This window comes from Rhinolophus sinicus, chromosome 1 (genome assembly GCF_057876585.1).
Source record: "Rhinolophus sinicus isolate RSI-liver-muscle chromosome 1, RSI-T2T, whole genome shotgun sequence".
Classification (NCBI taxonomy): domain Eukaryota; kingdom Metazoa; phylum Chordata; class Mammalia; order Chiroptera; family Rhinolophidae; genus Rhinolophus; species Rhinolophus sinicus.
Genome location: NC_142501.1, coordinates 127184961 through 127211111, shown reverse-complemented (window position 1 = coordinate 127211111; position 26151 = coordinate 127184961). Strand labels below are relative to the sequence as shown.

The 26151-nt window shown below is 40.5% G+C and overlaps 1 protein-coding gene across 1 annotated transcript; it reads right to left on the bottom strand.

Moving 5' to 3' along the window:
• Nucleotides 1–10317: 10317 nt before the first annotated feature.
• Nucleotides 10318–16615, bottom strand: LOC141570136 (ankyrin repeat domain-containing protein 26-like). Its single transcript, XM_088789356.1, has 4 exons — nt 16362–16615; nt 15118–15188; nt 13826–13963; nt 10318–12428 (listed from the first exon to the last, which is right to left on the bottom strand). Exons 1-4 carry the CDS (start codon nt 16435–16437, stop codon nt 11424–11426), a joined length of 1290 nt encoding a protein of 429 aa, XP_088645482.1. The 5' UTR covers nt 16438–16615; the 3' UTR covers nt 10318–11423.
• Nucleotides 16616–26151: the final 9536 nt, after the last annotated feature.

Below are 26151 nucleotides of genomic sequence, written 5' to 3'. Positions count from 1 at the left end.
ATCCCTGAGTTGGGCTTTAAAATGATCCAGTCCAACTCCTTATTCTGGCTCTGGCGGCCCAAGATGGCGGATCAGAAATTTAACCCTGGTCTTGAACAAAAGAAAAATAAGAAAAAATAAATCTTGTCTGGCTTTTGCGGCAGATGGTCATATAGACCAGGCGTAAATGACTTCAATGACAGAAACTATGAGCAATGACCTTAGCAGGCAACTGCCCATTATATTACAGGATGGTTCTGATTGTCAGAAAGTCATTTTGTATTAACCTTAAATCTGCCTTATACTGACTTCCACCCACTAGACATTGGACCAGTGGGAATACCGTTGTTTCCCCAAAAATAAAACCTGGCCGGGCAATCAACTCTAATGCATCTTGCGGAGCAAAAATTAATATAAGACCCGGTCTTATTTTACTATAAGACCCAGTCTTATCTAACATAATACCTGTCTTATATTAATTTTTGCTCCACAAGACGCTTTAGAGCTAATTGTCCGGCTAGGTCTTATTTTCGGGGAAGCACAGTAATACAGAATAAGTCTAACCCTACACTGTTGTGGTTGATTCTCCAAATTTGCTGATTAAGTATTCATAGGTTCAATCCCCATGTGAATGAAGAAATTTTAAACAGTGAAAACCTATTTGGTGATCGGAGACAATAGCTGGTTATTGGCAAATTCCGGTTTGGGTTCACAAGGAAGCTGAGTGACATTCTGTCGCATCCAGCGCAACAGGGGCAGTGAGGGTGCGAGAAGGGGCGGTTTGGGTTAAGTTTTTAAGAAAGAAACAAACAGAGACTTAATGCAGTTAAATCTCTCTGAAGGCCAGGGGTCTCTCAGTCTCAGAGGACTGGAGCCCAGAATAAGGCCTACTGGGGGTTTTTATTGAATAGGTATACAAAAACAAGAGAAACCAACCTTGTTTCTTACACAGTCTCTGAAACTCACACATCATAACAGAAAAACATTTATCTCAATCACCCATTGTCAGTCAACAGCTGAAGCACAGGGTCCCACAATGTCCTAATTAAGGTATGTACCCTTTGTCAGACAACAGCTGAAGCACAAGGTTCCACAATGTCCTAATTAAGGTTATTTTGTAACAGTGCCGTTGAGCTAAGTGGAGAGAACTGATCTTTATTGTTTTTGTAACTTCTCTCACAAACAGGTGCCAGGGAAAAGCCAGAGCCAGCAACAGCTTTTCCCAGGCAGGGGGAAGGGGAGGCAAGGCCCCTTCCCATATTTTTCTAAGGCAGCTCATTGGGGGTCCCCACTCAGTTCCGCCTGGCTTAGGTTGTATCTCCTGTGAGATATCTTACCCGTCTTTGGCTGCAAACCTTCTTTTGGGGACCAGACAGAGAGACCTAAGGTGTAAACTTGAGGATGGAACAAAGTCCCAGAAAGGCACAGTCTCACAGACTCTTCTTTCCTTAAGGAAAGACACGGGGGGACAGTTGGCTAGGCTGTTGTGTGACTACAACATTCCAAGACTGCATCAACTAAACCCATCCCCATCCTGGGGAAATAACTCTAAGTACGTATCCTTCTAGGGGGATAAAAACAACGCTCATCTTTTATGCCAGAAATGGTATTCTGATTTTGTAATTTGCTAATATACAGAAAATGGAAATAGATTTCACCTCATCATCCAGGCAGAAACCTGGGAGTTGTGTTTGATTCTTCCCATTTCCTCTTCCTCTAAGTCTAATGGGTCACTAATGGGTCACCAAAGGCTGTCACTTCCGCCCCCTCTCCATCCTCGCCAGCTTAGGTCAGACCCTTCTTGTATTGTCTGGACTATAGATATCAACGTTGCACTCTACAGAGTACAGGATTTCTGCCTATTTTGTCCACAGCACCTAGGACATTACCTGGCATATTTGGGGGTCCAACAAATACTTGCTGAATGAAATTTCATAGCCTCCTACACAGTCTGACTCTCAGATCGTTCCCTCTCAGCCCACTGTTTTTTTCCCCAACATGAGCTCATCTGGCTGCTTAAAACCCTTCCCATACAAGACAGAGGTCCAGCTCCTTCCTGAGAGACAAATAGGGCCTTTCAGGATCAGTCTGTCACTTAGTCACCAATATCATCTCCTGTCGCCATGCCACTCACACCCAGAGGACATTACAGAGCTCACAGTTCCCTGCACTCTTGCTTCTATGCCCTTGTATCTGTGTTCTGCCCTGTGCTTCAAATGAATGGCCCCCTTTTGCCCTGACAAACAGCCACTGGACAGTTCAATGTCCAGCTCAAGGAGATGTCCCGTTCTTTCCTCTGTGTACCCAATAGCGCGTTCCACCTGTGTTCCATCTCCCTGGCCCTTTTCTGCAAAGTGTTCACCCCATGCCCGTCCATCTTCCTGTCCAACTTAGGCCATGGTCTCTATTTCATTCTTCCCAGATACTGGCACACAGCAGGCCCTCAGGAAATGTTTGTTGAAATGATATGAAAATATAGTTTAACAAGGTATTTTAAAGTCTAACACTAATGAAACACTTCCTGCTGTGTAGGTGACAAACCCACACGCTAGTATTATGAGTTTTACTACAGTTCTACGGCATTCACTTCCAGATTCTTAAATTCAACTTTTAAAACTTACCTTGAAAATTAGTACTGTTTTTTATATTACTATTAGGTTGGTGCAAAAGTAATTGAGGTTTTTGCTTTCATTTTTAACCTTTTAAACCACAATTACTTTTGCACCAACTTAATGCAAAGGTATCTGGACATCATTTCATAACATATATTCTGTTATTCAATCCTCATGTACATCAAAGTGAAAACAATGAAAACTTGTAATATATTTTTTCTGCATGAAATAGATGTTAATTTCAAAAAGACAAAGTTTACTTTTTTCCTTTTCCTTTGTATTTACTGTTCCATAGATTCCAAAGAACATATCACACAGTTCAAGTATCTATAAAACTCACAAGAAGCAGGGCTCGGAGATCTACTTAAAGGGGGGGCTTCCACAGTAAGGTAATAAATACAATGACCAGTTCCTTTCAACAATAAGTTTCTTTTGGTTTTTAGAGGGTTTATTTCGATTCCATAGCATAAGACGCAACCTGAGGTCAATTACAAAACGACACTACTTTTATAATGCTGTTCACAATATCTAAAGAACTACTGAAACCGTCCCAGTGGAAAAGCGGATCGTTCATCCCAAAGACTCTAATCATTGTCTCCTCTCTCCAGGGTAGTCCATTCCAGGGCAGTCCCTGGCCCGGCCTCCTCAGGGTCTCCCAGCTGACTACAGACTGGGCAGGGCCTGAGGGTTAGCCTGGCCCCTAGACAAAGAGCAAGGGGGGTTTGCCGTTCACATTGCCACTTGCTGAACCAGATCTCAGGCTTTCCATGTCCTACCACCACCTTACGGGCCTACAGCTTTGGTTTTCCTTAAATATCTCTTTGGCACACATTTCCGTACAACAGTTTTCCTGGTGGAGGAGGCAGACGAACCTGGTTTCATTTTCTCTGCTCGATGTTTGCCTCCAGCTTACACATCTCCAACAGTAAAAGCAATTCCTCAGCCTCATGAAACATTCACATTCTCTGTCTAAATACAAGTATAAAAGTATGTATATACACATTGACACACACACACACACACACGTACTAGACACAACGGTTTATGAAGATTCCTTTCAGGTGGCTGTTCAGTATCCCACCACCTGAGAGAAGTCATTTGTTCTCCAGTGTTCCTGGGCCGTTTCCTAAAGCTAGAGTAGTTTTCAGTTTTTCACGTCTCCCAAAGGTGTACCCTTAACCACTTCCCTTGTAATGAGGCACTAGCTGCACAGTGATTCCCAACCCGCGGGAGGGTATCACTTTAAACCACGTTTGCGACCTACAGAGGAGTCACCTGCCGCCAGCCAGGCCGGTGAAGAGGGGGGAAGGGCGCTGAGGGATGGCCGCCCTCGCGGCCCTTTCCCACCAGGTGAGGATCCGCCGGGAACTGGAAACCCTCCCACAGGAGGGGACGCCCCACCCCTCGCCACCCACTCCCCTACTGGGTCAGGATGGCAGGGAAGGGGTCTGCGGGAACAGCTTCCAGGGTAGATAGAGAAGGAGCCACCTCCTCCTGCAACCCCTACCCGCCCCCGGCCCCGGATCACCCCGCGCCCGCGCTCCCGCCTTTTCCCGGTCACTGCTTCCTCGGCATCGTGCCCGCTGGGGGAGGCTCGGTACCCGGATGCAAACGCGGACCAGAGGACACGCGGGAGGGCGGCGGCGGGGACTCGGGGAGCCTCGGGCTGACTTGCCGCCTTGCGACCCCGCCCAGCGACGCTCAGCTGACTGCCGTGTGGGCTTCCCCGCCGCGGCGGGGAATGTCCCGAGCCCCGCCCCCGACAGGCCCCGCCCCGACAGGCCCCGCCCAGGACAGGCCCCACCCCTACATGCCCCGCCCCGACATGCCGCCCCGCCCCCGACAGGCCCCGCCCCCGACAGGCCCCGCCCTCCGAAGGCCCCAGCCCACCGAGGGCCCTGCCCCAAGTGTCCTTCCGCCTCTCTTCCCTGTGCCGACTCGCGCTGGCTCTAGGCGCCGACCGGGATAATGAGGATTGCGCCAAGGTGTCAGTGTGATAACCGTGACGAATGGCGTTAATCAAAATAAATTATTAATTAAACCATGTGTGCGGAGTCGTTCTTCCCCGCGGGGGTCCCTATATAAAGCCATATCCACAGGGGGTCGCTGCACCCCGTGGAAAGAGGAGGATGGTCCCAAGCATCCTTGGAACTAGGCGTCGATCTCTATTAAAAGCCTTACATCTGGATATAGGTAACTGAGCACGCATGGCTTTCCACCTGATTTTATGCTTAAAATAGACCTTTAATTATAAACAAAAAGGCTGCAAGATGCTTTTTCCGGTTTTGTTACCAGGGAACAAAACACCTGGTTTTGTTCCTGGATGTTTCAGCTGCCCCAGGCAGGGGGATTACTGCATTGACCTGGATTGTACCTGGGAAGCAGGGGTATTGCTCTACTGGACCAGAGGAGGGAAGATGCTTCCGGATTTGTCAGAATTAAAAGGAAGGAAACAAGACGAGGAAGGAGGGAGAACCGCGCGAGTTTGCAGTCTAAGCACGGTGAGCAGGAATGAGCACACCTGACGCAGAAGTCATCTGATCTCAGCGGTCGGAGCACCAGGCAGGCAATGGGACCCTCGAGCAAGACTGGAAAACAGCAATTAGGGCGGGGTTGCAGGTGGTCTGGAAGAGTGTCTGGGAGCCGGTTTGCGCTGAAGACCAAGAAGGACGTCATACCTGGAAGCCTTGATTTTGGAATGAAGGAGCTGACGCTGCTGAAATCAGTGGGAATAAGCAGCGTGTGGATGAGCATCCACGCTGCTCACTGATGAGATGGAAATGAGCCGCAGGCACGGGGATGCGGGGGAATCCTAATACAAGTGGCAAGGGGCATATGCTCCCTTTCCTGGCATCCTGGAAAGATTCCGCAGGATTCTGCTTCGCTATCTAGACCGCCTGCTCCGGGCCGGCTCCTCCTGCCTGGCCCTTCACACCACCCTGAGGTTAACCCCCGGGAGCAGAGCAGGGGCAGCTAGCGAGTTAGTAACTGCCCCCAGACTCACTTCCAGAGCGCCCCTCCTGGGCCTGGTAGGCGTGCCTGGGCTGAGTCACACTCCACTGGGCTTTCTTCTATTTTAAACCATAGTAAGGTAAGATGAACTGAGTATGAGAGAAGCTGGGGAGGGGGGAGGGGATAGGGGGGTGGGACTGGAGGAAGCTCATATGCAATGCTGCCCATGCTACAGAGTGGAAAGGTTGGGGATGAGTTTCTGGTACAGAAAGTGGTCAAGGGAATTTTCTCTCCACCTACTTGCTCCCAGCAGGAAGGGCCTCTGAGGCATTGAGCACCTCCACCACTTCTTACTATGCAGCTATGTGACCTTGGACAAATAACACGCTGGTGCTGTGCCTCATTCGCTCTCTGTAAAATGGGGGCAGGACTATGGATCCCTAATAACAAAAAGTTCCGAGAACCAAACCCTTTCTTAATTCACTTAAAGACAAAACCTGACCTAAACTGATGTAAATAAAGCCTTTTACAGGCTTTAGACCACTTGTGATTATTTGTTTCCCTGAAGGCACATTGACTAGTTTGTATGAGAACTGCTTCAGATCCTCTTGGGGAGTTATGTTATATAAATTACAGGCATGTGTTACCTTGCTAACAGCCAAACAATTCTGAATTCTGAATCAGAGCTTGCTGCAAAGGCTTGAAATCTACAGCACCTACTGCCTCGTGTCCTGGTGAGGATTAAAGGAAGAATGCATGTAAAATGCTCAGAACAATGCCTGGTGCAGTGTTAATTGTATTATTAGATTGCTAGTGTTAGAGTCGGCTTTGTTTCTCAGCCTGACTAGTCCAGGCGATACCTCATTCCTCTGTCACACTTCCACGAGTAGATGGACTCTAAGTGCCCCTAAGAAAACTGAAACTGTAACTTGCTTTTAGCTGTTCGCTGATGTGGTTTTGTGGTAGGGTATTTAGGGAGGTACTCCTTCGTTTATGTAAATGATCTCTGTGCTCCTCCCCACCCCCTAGCTCCTTCTGTTTGAAGAAGGCAGCTAATCCCTGTGTTTCCTACTTCAAGGGCAATTGCACCATCCTTTTGAGAGAGCTCATTCTCACTAAACACCTTATATATCCCAGGTGTCATGGTGGGGAAAGGGGAGATAGGCTGGATGGGGTAGGGGGCTTTTCAGCAATTGGAGAGAAGAATGACTACTCTAGAGTGGAAGGGGTGGGGATTGGTGGTCTCCTGAGCCCCTGCCACACCAGGCAAGCTCTTGGTGTCACACAGCTGTGTGATGCATCTATTAGATCTAGAGAACCTGGCCCCACAGTTTTGGCAGATTCTGGAGTCCACACTTGTCACTGGAAATAATAGAGCAGCCTGCCTTCTCCTTAGAAGAACCCTTGTGTTGGGTAATGAGGGTATCAGCAGCAAGATGAATGGGCTGAAGAACAAGTGGTCCTGATTCCAATGGTACTGAAGGCCCTTCTAGATTTTTGCAAGACCCTAGAGAAGGAGAACCTCCACTCCAGGCCGCAGTGATGCCTGACAGTGGATCTCCCTACATCCCTCCTGGCACGGGCTGAGTGGAAAGTAAAGCTATGTAATATTTTTATGTACATCTGAGCTAGTAAACTAATATTCATACTTGGGACACCAGATCCAAAAGATCTACCTAGACAATGATTGTGTATATATATATATGAAATGTCTGGAAAAGGGAAACAGAGAGACAGAAAGCAGACCTGGGCTTGGCTGGTGCTGGGAGTAGCTTTGACTGCAAACAAGCTCGAAGGTATTTTTGGGGTGATGAAAATATTCTAAAACTGGATTGTAATGACTGCACAACTATTAGTGTAATTAAAATCACTGAGTTTACAGTTATAATGGATGAATTTTGTGGCATGTAAATTATACTTCAGTCGAGTTGCAGAAAAACACCAAAAAGAACATTAGAGCCTGAGGTAAATAATCATATTGTCCCAGAAAGGATATGTCCCTTCTCCTGTTGGGCCAACATCTACTCAGTAGCTGAGCTGGTCTGGGCTTCCTTTGAGCTTTAGATTCAGTTCACCATTGACTCCAAATATTCTGAGGATGGGTTCCTCGAAAAGTTCAACAGAATTACCACATGACCCAGCAATCCCACTTCTAGATATACACCTGAATGAATTGGAAAGAGGGACTCAGACTGATTTCCTCTTACTGATATGCAGCATCTGCTTGTACAGTCTGAGGAGTGAGGTGTGTAATCGAGGCCTCCATCAGAAAGAGGCTCTGGGAGTAGACTCTCAACTGCCGCCAATTTGCAGCAGATTCAGCCAAGTATCTTGAATCCCAGGGAAAATGGTGCTGCTTTATGAAACACCAGAGTGTGTGTGGGGGGGGCGGGGGGGGCGGGGGGGGGGGTCCTTGTTCCTCTCCTTCATCCTATGTCCCTAAATCATGAAACAATAAACTCATTGGGAAGGAGTTGGGTATTTATCCTTTAGGGGATTGTTGGTCCTCTATGAATATTAAATAGGAATACCATAGTAATAATACTACTTATTAATGGCTTCCTACTCCTTTCCCATTGCGTATACAGAGAAGCTGTCTTAGTGCCTGCCATCTTTGCTATCAAATCAAGGCAGAACATGGAGTTAACATTAAATCTTTGTTTCCCTGTTTTGCTGTAAAACTGTTGAGTTCTTGGAGCAAAATTTTCTGTTAAAGTCTTAATTAGCCAGAGCCAGTGATTTGGAAAAATAATCATGATATCACAATTCTTTGTCATGGTCTGAAAAGTATTGTCATTATCTTCTATGTATGTTTGAGGAGTGAGAAATAGTCTCAGTACTTCATTTTCTGCATAGGTTCTTGCTTCTGATTAAATAATTCACCTGTCAGTGTTGACACACATGTGATTTGTCTGTTTTCCATCTCATTTATTTTTTCCACAATGAGACATCTCTCTTCTCAGAAGTCCCTGGTGGAGTGGGGGACACAGGCCTGGGTGTCAGGCTACCTGGGCCCAGCCTGAGACGCAGGAAGGGGCAGAGTACCCTGGGACTTACCTCTCTATCAGGGAGGTAAAGAGGCCAGGACAGGTGAACTCTTAGCTTCCGTCTAGCTCTAAAAAAAACGTGAATTCCTTTTGGTTCATTGTATTTGGTGTCCTATTTTAGTAGTCACCAAATTAACTTAATTTCAGTTTAGGCTTTTTGTTTGTATTAGTCAGGGTTGTTCAGAGAAACAGAACTACCATGTTTCCCCGAAAATAAGACCTAGCCGGTCAATCAGCGATAATGCATCTCTTGGAGTAAAAATTAATATAAGATCCAGTCTTATGTTAGATAAGACCTGGTCTTATAGTATAGTAAAATAAGACCGGGTCTTATATTAATTTTTGCTCCAAAAGATGCATTAGAGCTTATTGTCTGGATAGGTCTTATTTTCAGGGAAACACGGTAATAGAATGTAATATATTCATTTTCTGGGACAGATATCTACACCGTGTAAGCATGTCTGACTTTATATGAGGTAGAAACCCTAAGAATGTTAGGATGGGTGGTTGATAATTAGAGGATTGGGTGTTTGAATACTAAAGAAATGCTACTTTTTTTTTTTAAGATTTTATTGGGGAAGGGGAACAGAACTTTATTGGGGAACACTGTGTATTTCCAGACCTTTTTTTTTTTTTTCCCCCAAGTAAAGTTGTTGTCCTTTTTCAGTCTTAGTTGTGAGGACACAGCTCAGCTGCAGGTCCAGTTGCCATTTTTCTAGTTGCAGGGGGCACAGCCCACCATCCTTTGCAGGAGTCGAACCGGCAACCTTGTGGTTCAGAGGACGCATTCCAACCAACTGAGCCATCTGGGAGCTCAGTGGCAGCTCAGCTCAATGTGCCGTGTTCAATCTTAGTTGCAGGGGGCGGAGCCCACCATCCCTTGTGGGACTCCAGGGATTGAACTGGCAACCTTGTGGTTGAGAGCCCACTGGCCCATGTGGGAATCGAACCGGCAGCCTTCGGAATTAGGAGCATGGAGCTCTATCCACCTGAGCCACCGTGCCGGCCCCGAAATGTCACTTTTTATACCTCAAGATGGTGAAATGGGACGCATCACTTACAGGTACTTACCGTTGAATTATTTTATTGACCCTCTCTGCTGCATTTGACACCTGTGATCACATGCTCTGTGCTTTCCCCGCTGCTCCGAATGCCCCATCTGAGAGCTCGCTCACAGCTGAAATCTTTGTGTTCCTGACACTCCCCCTCAGCACCCTTTAATGCTTAATGCTTCTACGCTCTCCTTCCCCACCCTGGACAATCTCACTGACCCTCATGGCCTTCGCATACCCTCCTCCAAGCTTCAGACGTCTGCAATCAATTGCTTGCTGGCATCTCAAAATCAACATGTTACAACCCCGAAATTCATTATCTTGGCCAAACTGTCTTCTCCTCGCTATTCTCCATCGCAACTCACGTCATTGACATTCACCCATTTGTATACATTAGAAATTTGGAGGCACCTCTGACTCTTCCCCCATAGTGAATTAATCATCAAGGCTTGCCCCTTGTTACTTCTTAACTTTTCTGGAATCTATTAGCATCTCTACCTCCATCAGTGATGTGCTGGTAAATGGTTAACCACCTGCTCTGGAGGGATGCCTTGCTTTACAGCAATTATTAATTTCTGTAGAGCAAATATTCCTACTGTGGATGATTTCAAGTTATCCAAGGTTTCACAGTCTCTCCCCCAAATTCCTGGAGACTTAATTGTCTTCTGTGAGATGATAAAAGCCAGCTCCCACGCACACTGGCCCCAGCTCCCATTGATGCTTTCTCAACCTGTGCGTCCTGCTCCGACCTTCTTTTGCCTCAGCCATTCCATAGCCCATGCCAAAGAGGTCTGCTCCAAACTGAGACCTGACCATGCTGGTCCCCTGCTGAGATGCCCTTAGGAGATTCGATCCCCATCTCCTACCAGCTTACGCATTCATGCCCACCGCACCCGTGTCATTTCCAGTCACCTTGCAGTGTTGTCCCTGTCACACTGTGTGTATGTCTTTCCTTGCTACCCTTCTCATGCTGTCTGCCCACTTCCATTCCCTTCCTCTGTTCCTGGCTTCTATCCTTTTCTTCTTTGAGGCTCAGCGCAGCTGAAACCTCCTCCACCCATTCTTCAGATTGGGTTGGGTGCCCCATCCCTGTGTGTCTATAATAACATTAGCAGGCTTTGATTGCTGTGCTTACAACCTTGCACCCATGGGGCTTTGTTCTGTTTGTTTGTTTTGATCTTTTTTCTTTCTATTCTGTAAGCGACTTAGGGAGAAATCACGTATTGAGATTCTCACCCCCATCTCTACCCCAGCTTTATGGCTACAGAGCATAGAACAGTGGCTCTCTCATTGAAATCAATCAATAAATGCTTCTTAATTATCAAATGTGTGTGTGTGTGTGTGTGTGTGTGTGTGTGTGTGTGTGTGTGTGTTTGGGATATGGCGGAGGTTAACAGTTGTCCAATTATCTATTGCTATTAATCCACTTAATTGAACCCTTATCTCTAAAAACTCTGTTTGCATAGGAGCATTTCCATTTATCTGCTTCATAATGGTACTGCAATGTGGTAACAGAAAGATGAAAATTATTAGTGAAGCGGTCTAAGACTAAATCATTCATATCAATGTGTATCTATCAACAATTTATACCTTAAAATTTCATAGTCAACACAATGCCTTTACTCACAGGAAAGCACCTCACAGGTCTAAGTTTTATTGGCTGGATACAATGTATGCTTTTAAGCTGTTAGAGCAAATACATTTGTAATCTATGTATTTTTAATATTCAGCTAGTTTGCAACATTTAGCCATCATCAAATATTTGAACACTGAATTTTCTTTCAGGAAATTTGAAAACTATCTTTCTGGATACTTACTTCTCTTTCTGATTTATCCTTTTCATACTGGCACATTCTTCCTTCCAATTGATTCAATTTGTTGACTGCCTCCTTATGTCTCTCTTTCACAATACGATCTTGTTTTTCACATTCAGCTTGAAGCGCTTTTTTGAGCTGCTGAAGCTGCTCTTGAATACTCATTCCTGAGTTTTCATTATTGTCACTTTTGTTGAACGCATCACCCAGTTGCCGTGGAAGAAGCATATTTCCACTTTGCAGGTCAGAACCTTTCTCCTTTAGGGATTCCGGCTCTCCAGTATATGTGTTCACTTTTCCTTGTTTCCTTTGATGCATGTGTTCAATTTCCTCCTCTTGACACTGAGTTTGGTTTGGGTCTTTCAGTACAGGTTCAAAAACCAATGTCCTTTCTCTGACAGCATATCTTGTGTGAGGGAGCTCAGTGTCTAAGCTATTGGATTTACTTGGAGCTTTAGAAAGTTGCTGAAAAAGAATCTCAGTGTTTTCTTTTAGGTTACACCTAGAAAACCTGATTTTGTCCATGAAATGCAAGCATTCATCTCTTGATCCCTGGAAAGCATTTTGTAGGTGTCTTATTAATTGCTTACAAAGCTCGTAATGATGGAGAGAAGCACTAGCCAGCATATAAAGGTCGGATTCCGCTTCTATTTTCAATCTTTCTTTGCTTCGACTTTCATTCTCCAGTTGAGAGTTCAGCAACTGGAGAATTGTATTCTCGGCTGTTGGAACATTAAGCTGTCTGTTATATTCAAATATTGTTTTTGTTAGTGTTTTGTCATTCAGTTTTATCGTCTTTTGAAGACGGTCATCCTTTTGTTTTACATTTGCAGTGTCCTCAAAGTATTTTTTTTCCATTTCCTGATTCTGAGGTTTCAGTGTGTCCAGTTGCAGTCTTAGTATGGCGATTTCATCCCGCAACATCTGATTTTCACGCAACAGGTCTTTTTCTTTTTCGTAACTCTCAGAAACCTAAGTAAAACAAAGGAGACTTGTAGCTAGCACTCAATGAAACGGCATATCATGATATCGTCTGAAATTAAAGAAGAACCTAAATGTTTATATAATGAAAAGGTTGCAATAAGTGGATATCCCATTGGAAAAATACAACATTGAATGCAAACCTCCAACTTTATACAAGCAGAAATTCCCCAAAGTTAAAAAAAAAATTAATGTAAGATGCTGAATCCATGAAAGTGAAAAAGAGAACTTTAAAATCATAAGAGAATTGTAAGAGTCTCAGAACTGGAAAGGCAGCAAACCCAGAAGGCATGAAATAAAAGAGTAAGAAGTTTGACTACATTTTAAAATAGAGGTTACCGTTTGAATATACACCTATCCCACAGTAAGAGTATTCACTCTGCATATATTTGGACTGATTACATTTCCTAGAATTTTTTTTCCAAGAATACTCAAAATATATTTTACTTTTCTAATATTTTCAGAGTCACCTATAAGATTAAATCTACTAATCACTGATAAATCTAGGCATTGCGCTAAGCACTTCTTTATACATCAATGAACTCATTTCGTTATCACAATCTTGAACAGAATGATTAAAAAGAGGAGCAAGGTCAGGATTTTCCCCAGGACTTTGGACTCTACAATAGTATGCTTGCTGCTCTTCTAGTGTAAACATATAAATTCAAAAGACGCCTTAGATTTCAAAATACTCAGGGAAAATAAGCTAAAAATTATAGAGCTCTTCTTAGAAAATAGTGAGATTATTTGCTGCTGCAATAAGTGTTATTTCCCTTTCATGATGTTGAAAGGAGAAATAAATGTGAAATAGGGGAAAATACACTGACTTCTTTGAATAAAATACTCACCAATAAATTATCACTAAGTATGTATCACGGCATCCAATTTCTTCAAAAGTTCCTAGTACTGAAGTAGGACTCTACTGGGAGCAAATTGTTACTTTTCTCAAAAGCAGGACAATGAAATCTAAAAGACGGTCTCTGACCTGGCTATGCTTCTACTCCTTACAATCAGTGGAAGTGAAAACTAACCTCTCTGCTAACACAGCAAGGGGATGAAATCCCTGCCTCAAACTGAAACTTCTGTTATCAGTAGCAATAGAGTTGAGATTGTAAAAAGCTCATTGATCCATGTAAAAAGTATTGAAAGCCTCCCCTATAGATGAGACATTGGGAACGTCACTACTTGATTGTTGGACATAAATGGATTTCAGTCAAGAATATCATTTATTGCAATGGACGGAAAATCTCACTTCCCCTAAAATGCACACACACACACACACACACATTTAACATCCTCTAGAATTCCCATAGGTACAACATTGGTTTTCAAAATATGTCCATACACAAATACGCACACACATATTTGAAAATAACTAAACAAAATACCTCAGAATTCATTTTCTTAAGATTTATTTTTGTCTCCTTTTGTTGTTGAACGCAATTGGTCAGAATTGCATCTTCTAATATTCTGTTGTCCTGTTCTTGAGAAAGTGGCCTCTGCGTGTCGTTTTCCTTTTGTACAACCTAGAGAATCGAATATGAACAAAGAAAAATTAGAATGTAACTAAAATTTAACTGTTAAAAATCTTAATCTACGTTTACTTATTCCTAAATTATTGGATTATAACTAGAAAGTGAAAAATAAGTTGCCTTAATCTAAATTAGAAGAAAAACATGAATCCGCAAAACTAATTTTGTCACCGTTTGCACTAAACAATCGCTTATATGTTAAACCCACCCCAAAAATGAAATAGTAAATGATTTTTAATGTCACAGAGGCTTCCTCACTTAAAATAGTTCACCACACCACATCTTAAATAGTGAGCCCCTATAGTGAATTTAAGAATATCTTTTAAAGATTAATAACTGGAGAATAGGCAAACTTTAATTAGGAGCCCACATCATTAACATCAATCAGTAAGAGAAGTAAATTCCTACATATTAATACAAATTATACACTATGATAGTGTTATACATTGACATAGTTATCTGTTGCATCCAATTCTAACTTATTCAACACCCACTAATAAGAGCAGATCAAAAATTAAGTCACATTTACTGATTTCCTACACTGAAATGAAAGAAATTAGAAAGTTATTGTTTGTGCCCTAATAACCAAAGGTCCCATCCTGGAAGGCGTGATTCTCTTAAAAGTCAGTTGAGTTGATTGCATGACCCCATTCTCTCTCTGAATGTACACTCAGATGTCCATTACACAGAGGTCACAAGGAAGAATCCATCTCTAACCTTGGCCTTAGTGACAAGCCATAGGGAACTGCACATTTTGAACCACTGACTCCTTTCACGTGAGCCCGAATCAGTGGCCATCATTTTCACATGGTTCATAATTTCAACTGTCTCATCACGTGATTCAATATTTGATGTTACTTTCTTTATTATGTAAGGGAGTTATAAAAATTAAAGGAGCAAACAATATTCAGGACTTTATTATTATTATTTTTTGCCTCAATTCAAGGATAAAGTTGAGCTGTGAATATGTATAGATGCTAACAATATTTTAAGTTTTCTAACTAGTTCAAATGTTATACATATCATTCAATTATGACCGTGTGACTCTAAAAGGCTAGCTTGAAAGGTAATTTCAATTGGACTCTATTATATTATTAAAGCACAGAAAACCATATTATACTAGAAATTTAAGCTTAAATTTTACATACACGTGTGTAGTTCTTTTCATTTCCATCAAGCCTCGCTTGCCCTTCCTCCGATGTCATTCCTAGGTGTTGTCCTGCTGACAAGTCTACATATTAGTTAAAACAAACTACTTAGAACAGTCAGATAAAAGCTATCATCTTTATAGATACAGAAAATAACATCTTATCAATTGAGAGTTCAAATTAAGCGTAATCTTTTCCTGAATACTTTACTTTACTTAAGAAATACTTCTAATTAGCTCACACTTCAACAAACCATTTGGGTAATATGTCACAAAGTAAAAGGCATACAAACATGTCAAAAATGAATCCACCAATTCATTCATTGAACATCGATGGAAAAACAATCAGAAACAAAACGCAATTTAGAAATACAGGACAAACATATCGAATCGCACTATATACTCTGTTCTCTACCTCGTAATTGTACCTTTTGAACAACACCCTAAGATTCAACTGCAACGTCATTCATTGTTTCCACAATGACTGTTACTTCTGATGCATTTATCTGTGTACACCCTTCCTTATATCTGAAATGTTTTCCTCTACTATTCTGAAAATTTCTTTTCACCATTGAGGATTCAGCACTGGGGTTTAAGGAAGAAGGGAGAGAAGAGGAGACAGACTGCGGACACAGCTGAGAAGGAAGTGCTATGGATTCAATTCTCAATGATTCTCATCACTGCTGGGAAAGTATTTCTAAAATATATAAAGCCATAGAAAATCCAAGAAATATTTGATTGTTGGTTTCAAAGGTGCTTTTTCATTTACAACTATCAGTTTTAACTGATAGTTGTGAATTCAGAATATAAAACTAAAGCTAAGAAATTATGTTTTGTTTCACTAGGCAACCTTTAGATCTTTCTGAAGTTTTCCCATCTGGTCCCTATGTGGTACATATAATCCTGCTGCCCACTCCCCAGAGTACACTAAATACTAGTCTAAAGGAAATCACCCTTTCACCTCATTCTCTTTCTTATTTCCATATGTTACTGTGTTTCAGGAAGAATGCCAATGTCTTGCTAAAAGTCATTCTGTTTGGTTGTAAGTTGCATAAACAGAATAAACGTCAAGTAGACTTTGCCACAAAATGACTGTTGGAAAGTCAGAACTATGATGAAGCTACGTAGAGGTGGGCTGGGGTTGAACACTTTCTGTATCTTTATTTCCTTCTTTGCTTTCTCTGTTTTCTGGTAGCGGTGATTCACACAAGTCATGGAGCCTATGATTACCTAACAGAAACACACCTACAATCTGAGTCTTTCGTTTGTCTATTACGGTCATCTGTCCAAACTCTGTGGATGCTGACAGAGGTTTGCTCATTGAGTGTGATGCAAATGGCCTTTTATCGCCAACTTTCCAATCCCCGGATCTCTGACAAGTTTCATGATTGGAGGTCAAAGAAGTAGAATCCCAGTCTTAATTCTGGGATTATGTTTTCGTTTATTAGGATTTAAAATTACACAAAGTTGACTATCTTGTAAACTTCCTTTTTCACGGAAGCAGTCACACATCCTCCTTTCCTCCAAACACTACTCCTTCAGAGTACATTTTATTTTAGGTGTCCTATACTTGCCATTTACATAGGTAAGTTTAATTAACTATTGTCACGCAGCAATTTCTATTACATAATGTGTTTCCAATTAAAAATTTATTTCTTAATATTTAAGATGGTGCAGGGTATGATTTTTTTTTGTTATTATCAAAAGTTATGTGTAACCACTTAAGTTTAAATATGTGTGACAAACATGGGTTTACAAAAACTTTTAATGAATGGTACTACTTCAAATAAGAAAATACTTATGATAAGAAAATGGTCTTTTCTAAATGCTCCAATATCTTCAGAATTCATTTTTTTAAGCCTTAGATAAACAGATATTCATATGACAAATGACAGTCTTGGGTGACCTTATTGTTTCCAAGGAAAAATAGGATCAAACTAGGTCCACATGAGCTCCAAAGAACACAGGGCACCATGAGACAGAAAATGAATGTATAACAAAACGACTTTCTTTTTGTTTTTTAAACAATATTCTCAGCTTAAAACTTTTTAAGACAAGTGAAAGAAACCACAATTGTAGAAGTGAAGCTTTAAAACCTGTTTTATCAATTGACATTCAGGAAGCCCGTACATCATTTAAAACGGTGGTTTTCAATGTCATGTGAGAATCCGTGAAGTCCCAAGATCTGCCAGTTGAGGGGCCCGAAAAGGTCAAAACTATATTCACAGAAATACTGAATGTCATTTGCCATTTTCTCCCTCATTCTCTTCTAAGTACGGTAGAGTTTTCCAAGGCTGTGATGTCACAGCTCTGATGGTAACATCATAGGTCTGATGGTGACTGGCTCGTAGCTCTAATGGCTCATGGAATGCATGCCTGTGTGTGCTCATATGTTAAACTTTTCAGTTTTTATTTCTAATATACTTTTCAGTTTTTATTTCTAATATTGTAACTATCTATGGAGACTACCGACTTAAAAATATTCTTTCGAATTCTCAATAATTTTTAATAGCATAAAACCATCTCAAGGCACAAAAGCTTCAGAATTACTGTTTTCAAAGATTGTGGCTATCAAGTATTCATTACGATTAATTACATCTCCCATATTTAATAATCGAAGACACCATAAGCTCACGTACACGCACAGCCAATGTCTGCTCAGCAGAACATCTGGTTGTCTTAAGACCATCAGTGTTACAACACTAACAGGAAGTAAAGTTAATAAACAATTGACATGGTAGCAACTGAGGCTTACTTGGGTAAACATAAAAATTCAAAGAACCATTTGAAAACACTGGTAAAATCTTCCAGTGTGATAACTGACCTCTGGTAGCCACTATTAAGTACAGGGATTCCAAACTGGTACATTTAGTGTATCGAACAAATGGAGAAACATCTTAGTAAAGTCACAGTTTTAAAATCTCATTTTCTTATTCCTGTAAATACCTTTTCTCAAACATTGATACCAACAATGACATCACGTTTATGTCAAATCCTTCAATTAAATTTGTAACAAAAGAAGGGAATTCTGAATAGAAGACTGCAAGCATGTCAAATGTCCTCGCGTACTCCTTCCCAAAATTAAACTGGTGTTACAAAGTGCACCTGGTCTGAAGGGTTGCACGTCGTCCATTCCTACAGCTTCGTCAGGAACAGGATCTTTCTCTTCAATTCTCAGCTGAAGGGGTTACAAAACAAGATGATTAGTAACTAATGGACACTTTATACCATCTCTAGTTAACAATTCAGGATAGCAATATTAATGTTATAACCTCCAAGAAAAGGACTTTTTGAAAAATTGGTATTTAAGCAAATATTAGGTTGGTGCAAATGTAATTGCAGTTTTGCAATGTTTTTAACCTTTTAAACCACAATTACTTTCGCACTGACCTAATATTTTGATAAGTGTACTTGATATAACTGTTAAATATTTCAATGACAGATTTGTTTTTTAGTGTTAAAACAAGATACTTGCTTGACATGGTAAGAAACGTTGGTGTATATCCTGTTGAGTCTAAACAGAACATTTTAGAACCTACTTCATCTAAGTCAACAAGAGCTTGGAAAAACCGAACTGTTATTTGACAACAATATTGATAGAAAAAATGATTGAACAAAGTGGCAAAGTGATAAGAAAAACTTTTCATTAAATTATGTTTCAATAAATAATAGGAAAATGTTACATATAGTTATGCAACATTTCAAAAAAGTATAAGAATTTCTAATCAGGAAAAAATAAGAACATTTATTTATTATAATCATCTAAAATGTACCAGACACTTACTATGCACATTTTATTTCTTTCCCACAAAAAACAACAAATATAAAAATGGTTTGATGATGGTTACCCCACTCCTGCTTGGTGGCCATTCCAAGATATTAGAATAAAATGATGGACAGATGCGATCCATTGTTGTCCCTGTCCAGCAGGTTTTGCTCCTAGATCTTCACACGACTGGCTCCTTCTCATGCTTCACTTGGCAGTTTTTGTCACACTCAGAAAGATCTTTCCTGACCACCGAAATTCCACTCCCACTCCTATTCCAAGTACAACTATGCCCCCCCGCCCCGCATGACAATATTCTCTAACCCAGCATTCTCCACGCTCTTTAAATGAAGCACTTATAGTGACTTATAATGGACTGTTGTTCACTTGGTTTCCTGCGCCTATAACTACAGGTGAACCCCTCAATTTCTCCATTCAGTGTCTAAATGGCCAGCACATAGTTGGTATCCAACTAGAAATTTACTCAAGGTGAAAACATTGAGCTGGCACCAACAAACCTCAAGTACCAAAACACTACACATCTATGGGGTATCGCCAATCACAGTCTCTGAAACTTAACATCCCCCAGATTAGAAATCCACATGCCCCTTCTAACTTTTCCACTCTGTTCTTGACACTACTGCCATTTGATTGTCCTTCAGGTTTACAAAACGTGTCCCCGATATTTACTAAGTCATTGTATTCCCACTGTGATCATTGTGTTTTACATTCTATAGCTCCCTTTACAGTTTTCTAAGTGTTTTCACATTTGTTACCACATTTGTGCATTCCACATACCTGAAATGTAGTCATTAGTGCCATTATGACAAATGAGGGCACTGACATCTGACAGGTTAAAAAGAAGTTTCCCCAAGACCCCATAGCTAGTAAGTGAGCCATCCAGAATTCTAGTCTGTTCTCATCATCAAACACAGTGTCTGTACCAGCAGGCAGCAGTTGCCTATATCACAAGATCACACCTTTCTTATGTCTTTCCACAGCTGTCATCTCACATTGACTCATCATTACTTTGTACTTCTATTACTACAAGTACAGTTGCCATCAAGTTACTCAATGCATGCTATTTTAAGTGAACAAGACAGTTGTTACATAGTAAAGCAGCGCTCAGCCAAATTGTTGTTAGTGTAATCCAACATATTATTAGTATTCACCATGCTTTCCCTACCGTAGAAAAGTTCCTTGTGGATTTATTTGACAGTAGAAATATAGTAATACTTTGATGTCCCAGAACTTTTCAAGTTACAAGTTACAAGCAAACCCTAAAATCCAAATTCTTTCTTTCTGAGTCTCATTAGGACGTTTACACATCCACAAAAAACACAAAATCATGCATTTGGGCATAGTTCGAGCTGGAATAATTCTTTAGCTTTTAGGTAAAGTTCATTTCAGTACCCAAACTGATTCCTTATGACTTGGAAGCCTTAGTGTTTTATACTATTCTACACTGACTTCCTTAAGTGAAACTTACAAGTTAGCAGAATTATACTACGCTGTCTTATTAGATTAACCCCATAGCCAGTTTATTAATTATAAGTAAACCATAAAAAAAATGGTTTGTATGGGGAAATGTAGAGGTGAGAAAGTAAAGTCAAAGCATACCTTTTCATTTTAACATCACAGAATGGTGATATTTAAAATAATAATCACAATAATAATCATATTGAAAGACACTACCTCAGAATGCCAAGGTGATTCTATATCTTCTTCTTGTCCTAATCCTAATGATGACTTTTAACTATAAAATGTAGTCACAGGCACATTAATGTGAACGTATATTACTATGCATTTTAAATACACATTCAGTCATGCTTATTTCCATAAAAGTAATAGCAGAAAAGAATTTCAGGGGGTCGAAGCATTTGCAAGAAGAAGCAGTTGTTAATAGTGGGGATACTCTTGATAAAAGATAGGAAAGAATGCTTAAAAGAAGTGAATATCATATTTGGGTCGACACATGTTAGATTTGTTTACAGCAGAGCTTAGGCTAGAAAGAATTCATAGATAGTCACTAAATTACCACGTATATTATCCTGGTGTGCACTGTCAACACAAGTCAAATTATCATTGCTTGTTTGGTCTTGTGGAGCACTTTCAATAATAGCCACACGATTTTCTCTTTTTCCAATTGCCGGCTTGGTTGCTTCTTTCTATTAAAAAAAAAAAAAAGAAAGAAAAACCCAACTTCAGAAAACATCATATTCATTTACTCGTTCACTCACTCACTCAGTCCATCCATTGGTGGGACAAGAAAACTTTACTGTAGGCAACAAATCATAGGCACAGACCCAGGGGAAGCTGGAAATACAAATGAAACATTTTGTCCTACATTCTAGTAGGAGTAGAGATATTATAATACATGAAAATATAAGAACAGAAAAGTACCGCTCGCTACTTGTACACCTGAAGTGAATGAAGTATAGTAAGGACATAACATAAAAGAGACAACAATCAGTTGTGCCCGGCAAGCTCAGCAGATGCGGCAAAGATAGGGCTGCATCTCGACAGTTATACGAGGTGCTGAGGGAAGGCATGAAGGGGAATCCAGAAGGGCAGAGGGAGCAAAAGCCTGATGATGAAACAACATATTGCAAGTGAGGGCCGCAAAGGGATGGGGTAAGCCTGGAACACTGAGAATGGGATGGAGATACCGCTGCCGTTTCAGAACCAAATCAAAGAAGGCACGTGTCATGCTAGCATATGAATTTTACCCTCACATACTGGGGAGTCACTCAGTAAGCAGAGGTGTTGCATCATCACAATTCTGTTTTGAGACAGTCACTCAGGCTGCAATTTATGCTATTGAGGACCTCCGTTTCTTTCTAGTATCCTATGTATCATCCTGTCTTGCGTCACAGCATAGCCTCTCCCAGGGGCCTCCAAACCCACAAAGGCAGCTACCAAGAGTAGGTCACTTTCTGGCTTCTACTAGGCGGCTCCGGGTTGGGCACAAGCAGCAGCTGACCTGGGCCTGCCCCACAGCCCCTCCCAAGAGGCCCCAAATCCAACACACCTCGTGATCAGCTTCAGCATCACCAGAACAACACCCAATTAGCTCCACAAATGGCACGCCCAAGCCATGGACTGAGCAGACACCGGAGCCCTGCTACAGCCGATCCCACTCTGTGACGTCAGCCCACACACATCAGCTCATCTACTGTAGTCACAGCCAGTCGTCCTGAGGGTCAATTCCACACACTGATGTGCCAACAACAATCAAGGCTCAAGTACAACAGGAGGGCACACACCACCCACACGAGCTTCTGGAACTCCTGGCTCCGGTGACCAGGGAGACTGTACCACTGGACCCACAGGACACCTGTTATATGAGCCAATGCTGCCAAGATGAGGAGAATTAGCAGATCTACATAATACATAGAAACAAACACAGAGAGGCAGTGAAAAAACAAGAGAGAAAGAAACATTTCCCTAATGAAAGAACAGGATAAAACTCTACAAAAAGAGGTAAACCAAATGGACACAAGCAATATACCAGATACAGAGTTCAAAATACTAGTTATAAGGATGTGAGATGAAATGAGGGGAAGAATCCATAAAGTAGGTAAAACTTCAACAGAGAGACAGCAAATATAAAAAGGACATAGAAATCCTTAAAAAAAAAAAGTCTGAAATGAAAAATACAGTATTAAAATGAATAATTTATAGATGGAATCAGCAGCACATTTGGTGAAGCAGAGGTTCCAATAGTGATTTGGTAGACAAGGTAGCAGAAAACACCCAATCAGAACAGAAAAAAGAAATTTATATAAAGAAAAAAATAAAGACAGAGAATACTTTAAGGGATGTCTGGGACAATATCAATTACAACAATTCGTAAGAGTATCAAAAGGAGAAGAGAGAGAGAGAGCAAGGAATTGAAAACCTATTGGAATACACAATGATGGAAACCTTTCCTAACCTAGAGAAGGAAATACACACACAAGCGCACGAAACACAAAGAGTTCCAAACAAAATGAACCCAAATAGGCTCACACAAAAACATATCATAATTAAAATGCCAAAGGGTAAGGACAGAGAGAGGATATTAAAACCGTCAAGAGAAAAGTAGTTAGTCACGTACAATGGAGATCTCATAAGATTGTTAGGTGATCTCTCAATAGAAAATTTGCAGGTCAGAAGAGATTGGCAAATATTGAAAGTGATGAAAAGCAATAATCTACAACCAAGATTACTGTATCCAGCTAGGCTTTCATTTAGAATCAATGGAGAGGTAAAGACTTTCCAGAGATAAAGACGGTGGAGTTCAGCACCAACAAGCCAGTATTACAAGAAATGTGAAACGAGAAGGAGGAAGAGGAGGAGGAGGAGGAGGAGGAGGAGGAGGAAGAGGAGGAAGAGGAGGAGGAAAAACAGAAAGAGGAGGAAAAGGAGGAGAATGAGGACGAAGAGGAGGAGAAGAAATATGAATAATAAAATGGCAATAATTACATACCTATAAATAATTACTTTAAATGTAAATAGGTTAAATGCTCCAGTCAAGACATAAGGTGGCTGAATGGATAGGACTACAAGACCCATATATATGACATCAAACTAAAAAATTTTTGCACAGCAATGGAAACCATCAACAAAATGAAAACACGACCAGACGAATGGGAGAAGATATTTGCCAATCATATATCGGATAAAGGGGTTGATACCCAAAATATATAAGGAACTCATAAAACTTAACACCGAAAGACAAATAATGCAATTAAAAAATCTTAAGAGTACCTGAATAGACTTTTCTCCAAAGAGATCACACAGATAGCCAAGAAACATACGAAAACATGCTCAGTGCACTAATCATTAGAGCAATGCAAATTAAAAACACAATCAGCTATCACCTCACAACTGTCAGAATCGCCATCATCAATAAATCAACAAACAACAACTTTTGGTGAGGATGTGAAGGGAACCCCCATGCGCTGTTGGTGTGACTGCAAATCCGACCAGCCACAATGGAAAACAATATGGAAGTTCCTCAAAAGTTTGAAAACAGAACTACCATGTGGCACAGCAATCCCACTTCTGGGCTTTTCTCCACAGAAATCCAAAACACTGATTTGAAAACATGTATGCATCTGTATGGTCCTTGTCACATTATTTACAATAGTACAGATAAAGAAGCAACCGAAGTATCCATTGTCTTGGATAAAGAAGAAGTGGTACATATATACAACAACATACTACTTGGCTGTTACAAAGAATGAAATCTTACAATCTGTGACAATGTGGGTCGACCTAGAGGGTATTATTCAAAGTGAAATAAGTCAGACAGAGAAAGACAAATATCACATTATTTCACATATTTGTGATATCTAAAAAAAATAAATGGACATAGAAAAGAGAAACAAACTCATATGTGCAGAAAACGAACTGATCGTTGCCCAGTTCGAGGATGGTTGGGGGAATGCTTGACAAGGTAAAAGGATTAAGTAGTACAAATTGGCAGTTATAAAATAGTCATGAACATGTCAATTACAGTACAAGGAATAAAGTAAAAAGATTGTAATAACTAAGTATGTTGTCAGGGATACCAGACTAATCGGGCTACCAGTTTATACATTATATAAATGCCTAACCACTATGCTGTACACCTGAGGCTACAATAATATTCAACGTCAACTCTAACATAAATGAAAAACTTCACATTTAAAAAACAAAAACAAAAAAAATTCTGAAATTTGGTATTTTACTATATGGTTTTCAAGAATGTCTGCTTCTAAAATTGGTTATTATTTTATGCAAAACATACACTCCTCAATTAGATAAAGACATTTAAATATAGTCATAATGCAATGATTTAGAACATAGTGGAATCCCTTTACAATATGGGGTTTGATTCCCAAGAAATGATTCCCAAGGTTAAGGAGAAATCACATCTCACACTGTGAATGTTTAGTGAGATGATTGCTACTTTTTTTCAACAACAAAAAATGTCTTAATTCGATAATGCTGTTTTGTAATCCTCTCTTACTTTTTGTTTTTGTTTTTTTGTTGCTGTTGTGTTGCATGAGTTCCTTGTATATTTTGGATATTAGCCCCTTATTAGAGGCACTGTTTGCAAAAATCTTCTCCCATTCAGTTGGCTGCCTCTTTATTTTGTCGATGGTTTCTTTTGCTGTGCAGAAGCTTTTAAGTTTCATATAGTCTCATTCATTTATTTTAGCTTTTACTTACCCTGCCTTTGGAGTCAAATTCATAAAATGCTCTTTGAACCCAAGGTCCATAAGTTTAGTACCTATGTTTTCTTCCATGCAGTTTATTGTGTCAGGTCTTATGCTTAAGTCTTTGATCCATTTTGAGTTAACTTTGGTACATGGTGACAGACAGCAGTCCAGTTTTTCTTTTGCACATCACTTTCCAATTCTGCCAGCACCATTTACTGAAGAGCCTACCTTTTCTCCATTGTATGTTTTTTGCTTCTTTGTCAAAAATTATCTTTCCATATTTATGTGGTTTTATTTCTGGGTTCTCAATTTTATTCCATTGGTCTACGTGTCTGTTTTTCTGCCAATACCATGCTGTTTTGATTATTGTTGCCCTGTAATACAAGCTAAAGTCATGGAGTGTGATACCTCCAGCATTGTTCTTTTTTTTTCAAGATTGCTTTGGCTATTCAGGGCCCTTTCTGGTTCCAAACAAATCTGATGATTTTTTTGTTCCATTTCTTTAAAAAATGCCATTGGGATTTATTTTTTTTATTAAATTTATTGAGGTGACAATTGTTAGTAAAATTACATAGATTTCAGGTGTACAATTCTGTATTATATCATCTATAAATCCCATTGGGATTTTGATGTGGGTTACATTAATTCTGTATATTGCTTGGGTAATATGGCCATTTTAACTATGTTGATTCTTCCAATCCATGAGCACGGAATGTCTTTCCATTTCTTTGTGTCTTCTTCTATTTCTTTTAAATATGTCTTATAGTTATCAGCATATAGGTCTTTCAATCCTTGGTTAAGTTTATTCCTAGGTATTTTATTCTTTTTGCTGCAATTGCAAAAGGAATTGTTTTTTGCATTTCTTTTTCTGAGATTTCATTGATAGTATATAGGAATGCAATGGACTTTTGTACGTTGATTTTGTAGCCGGCAACTTTACTGTATTCGTTGATTGTTTCTAATAGCTTTTTGGTGGAGTCTTTAGGGTTTTCTATATATAGCATCAGGTCATCTGCAAAGAGTGACAATTTAACTTCTTCATTCCTAACTTGGATGCCTTTTATTTCTTTCTTTTGCC